General features: G+C 43.6%; 1 protein-coding gene across 1 annotated transcript in view; it reads left to right on the top strand.

Annotated features, from left to right (window-relative positions):
- The window catches only part of LOC135803121 (pleiotropic regulator 1-like), a gene marked incomplete at its 3' end in the record, with an annotated part of 815 nt that extends 270 nt beyond the window's left edge, over positions 1-545 (top strand). The window contains exons 2-3 of the mRNA XM_065316735.1: positions 3-281; positions 360-545. Coding sequence (XP_065172807.1) covers positions 3-281; positions 360-545 — 465 coding nt within the window. The remainder of the gene's footprint in view (positions 1-2; positions 282-359) is intronic.
- Between the last annotated feature and the right edge of the window lie 3 nt (positions 546-548).

Here is a 548-nt window from a genome sequence, read left to right as displayed (position 1 = left end):
AGAAGATGAAAGCAATGAAACAACTGCATGATGTTGAAGCAGGACCCAATCCTCCTCCACCAGGTACGATTGCCGAGAACACTGAAGCTGTCGTTCCATATACAACAACAACAATTGCTACAAAGACACCCTTGCCTGGACAAAACGCTCAGGGCCAAAGTCTGATGAAGAGGGCAAGCGTGATGCCAAAACCAAAGTGGCATGCACCCTGGAAGCTCTACCGAGTCATTTCAGGACATTTAGGGTGGGTTAGATGCTGTACAGTTGAACCAGGCAATGAGGTAAATTAATATCAACTAGATTAAAACTAAATAAAAACTAATTTACAACAAAAAATAAAATTTAATTGAATTTTTCAGTGGTTTGCAACTGGTGCTGCTGACAGAATAATCAAAATCTGGGACTTGGCAACCGGCCAACTAAAGGTATCCCTCACAGGGCATGTAAGTACAGTCCGTGGATTAGCAGTGAGCACCCGCCATCCGTATCTCTTCAGTTGCGGCGAGGACCGTCAAGTAAAATGCTGGGATCTCGAATACAACAAAGTT

This window comes from Atheta coriaria, unplaced genomic scaffold (assembly GCF_025399875.1).
Source record: "Atheta coriaria isolate IRGN ID8LTWV9N9 unplaced genomic scaffold, Caltech_Dcor_3.1 scaffold3199_size1337, whole genome shotgun sequence".
NCBI lineage: Eukaryota > Metazoa > Arthropoda > Insecta > Coleoptera > Staphylinidae > Dalotia > Dalotia coriaria.
The sequence above is the reverse complement of the archived record's forward strand: the minus strand, read 5'-3'. Positions and strand labels throughout refer to the sequence as shown.